Source organism: Triticum aestivum, unplaced genomic scaffold (genome assembly GCF_018294505.1).
Source record: "Triticum aestivum cultivar Chinese Spring unplaced genomic scaffold, IWGSC CS RefSeq v2.1 scaffold195549, whole genome shotgun sequence".
In the NCBI taxonomy this organism is placed as follows: Eukaryota; Viridiplantae; Streptophyta; class Magnoliopsida; order Poales; family Poaceae; genus Triticum; species Triticum aestivum.
Window position 1 is genome coordinate 8,630 of NW_025230940.1, and position 2,509 is coordinate 11,138.

The 2,509-nt window shown below is 40.5% G+C and overlaps 1 protein-coding gene across 1 annotated transcript; it reads right to left on the bottom strand.

Moving 5' to 3' along the window:
• Positions 1 to 1,177: 1,177 nt before the first annotated feature.
• Positions 1,178 to 2,289, bottom strand: LOC123175674 (G-type lectin S-receptor-like serine/threonine-protein kinase SD2-5). The gene is made up of 2 exons (XM_044590266.1): positions 2,283 to 2,289; positions 1,178 to 2,165 (listed from the first exon to the last, which is right to left on the bottom strand). Exons 1-2 carry the CDS (start codon positions 2,287 to 2,289, stop codon positions 1,453 to 1,455), a joined length of 720 nt encoding a protein of 239 aa, XP_044446201.1. The 3' UTR covers positions 1,178 to 1,452.
• Between the last annotated feature and the right edge of the window lie 220 nt (positions 2,290 to 2,509).

Consider the following 2,509-nt stretch of genomic DNA (forward strand, 5'->3'; position numbering starts at 1 on the left):
AAAAGGCGATGGGGGAGGGGGAGGTGGGCTAGAGTTTGAAAATGGGACCTTTAGTACCGGTTCGTGCCACGAACCGGTACTAATGCCTCAAACCCCATTAGTATCGGTTGGTGGCTCGAACCGGGACTAAAGGTCTAACCTTTAGTACCGGTTGGTGCCACGAACCTGTACTAATGGATATCGCACCCTTTAGTCCCAGTTCGTGGCACCAACCAGGACTAAAGGTCCCATTTGAACCGGGACTAATGTCTGTACGGTGCCTTAGCCGCTCGAACCGAGACTGATGCTTACATTAGTCCCGGATCGTAATGCAACCGGGATTAATGCTTTTTTCTGGCCGAATCAAAGCCCTTTTTTCTACTAGTGTAGAAAAATACGAGGGTTAGTTGACCTAAAACAGACCCGCTTTACATGGAGAAACTGAACATTCTAATGAAAAATTCAGTCCAGCCGCTGTAGAACAACAAGGTTTGCACGGTAGAACTATTTTTAAGGTAAAACTGGGCCTCGGATTGCAATAATTCGAGAACATACAACAGACATGCCATTTGCTTTACATAAGAAAATCTCTCTTGTCCTGCTCACAATCTAATTTACTACTTTTTGTGTCAGGATTGTCTCATTTCACCTGGGGCCTGATACATGTGTAGATAGAGGTGGAACTCAGGTGGTCCCCTGGCGATCGACGAACAGCTTACCGAGGAAATTCAGCTAATCCACTGCACCATGGAGCAATACGAGTGGTATGGAGCAATTTCTGACTGGTTCTATTAATATTCAAATTCTCGTGAAACTGATGCCATGTACCCTGGTAAATAGGGTGCATTCTCATGGTCGTAGTAGGCTAGTAGCAGAGATCGATGAGCAGCAAAGTGATACCATGTTTGACAGCCACATGTACAAACTTGAGACACGGACAACTATCCAAACGTATGATGATATAGTACACTTCATTAGTATCAAAATGCTAAATGATTCGAAGATCAAATGCCTTAACGGGACACGTTACTAAGAACAGCACAACCTATTATGAAATGAAAAAACACTGGAAATTTGGAGAACTTAAAAGCACTTGTAATTTTTGACAGGTCGGTACTTCCAAATATCATTGATTCTGTGATTTCTCTGCTTTGTTGGAGCCTAGGAGCATTCCGGAACATGCTGTTAATTTCAACTCCAGTGACTAGAAAAACTACTTGCATTAGTTGATCTAAAAACAGGCTTGCATTACATGAACAAATTGAACATTCTAATGAATAAATTCAGTCCAGCTGCTGTAGAACAAGAAGGTTTGCAATATTGAAATACTTTGCAGGTAAAATTAACTCAAGACAAGGGGCTTCAGATTATAGTAATTTGAGAAGACACAAGAGATTTGTCATTTGCTTTACATAAGAATATCCCATGTCCTGCTCGTAAACTAATTGTCTATCTTGTCAAGATTTTCTCATTTCACCTGGGACCTGATACATGTGAAGCTAGAGATGGAACCGATAAGCCCACATTTCCAGCAGCGCCAAAATACACTTGACTTGTTGCAACGAAGTTATGATCAATGTTGCTCTCTGCATTCATGGCACCTTCCAAGACCTTGACTACCTCGGACATTTTAGGCCTTCTTTTGCAATCAATGTGCAAACACCACATTGCGAGCTTCATCATCTCAATTACATCCTGCTTATGTGCTAGAATATCATTACTCTTATTGTCAATCAATTCTACCAACCGATTAGCCTTCACCTTTTCCTCCAATTGGGTGATGAGATGGATGCTCGCTTCGGATCGAGAATTGTCGAGGTTCTTTCTTCCGCTAATGACTACCATGACCACAACACCAAAGCTATAGACATCGGCCTTTTCCATGATCTGTGATGTCAACCATTCAGGAGCTAAATATCCAGGTGTGCCTCTCATTCTGCTAAACACTTGACTCATATCCCTGTCAATGAGCTTGCATCGTCCAAAATCAGAAAGCTTAGCATTGAAGTCATCATCTAAGAGGATGTTTTGTGGTTTGACATCCAAATGGGCAATCTTTTTCATGCACTCCTCATGAAGATAAGCGAGACCCTTCGCTATGTTAGTGATAATCTTGCACCGTGTGCTCCAATCTAGAGGAGGTGAATCCTTGTCATGTCGACAATAGATCCATCTGTCCAAGGATCCTGGTAATAAGTAGTTAGTAATTGTCCCTTTGCTAGATGGAAGAACTTATAGTGTTATCATCTAGGCCGTCTTTTATCTTCAAGGATACCAAATCAAAAATTAAATTCATAACTCACTTGGCATGTTTAAAACCTCAAAGCTAGTTATATTCTTTATCTCGGTAACTTAACTCCATAAAAAAACTTAGGATGGATTCATACTATTTTAAAATATTAGTGTTTATGCCATTTGTTCATGGCACCTTCTGCAGGTGACTAGTCTGTAACATATAAAAATAAATTGAATTTCTCTTCTCTCGCTTCATTTATTTAAGATGTAATACTCAAGATCATATTTATTGTAA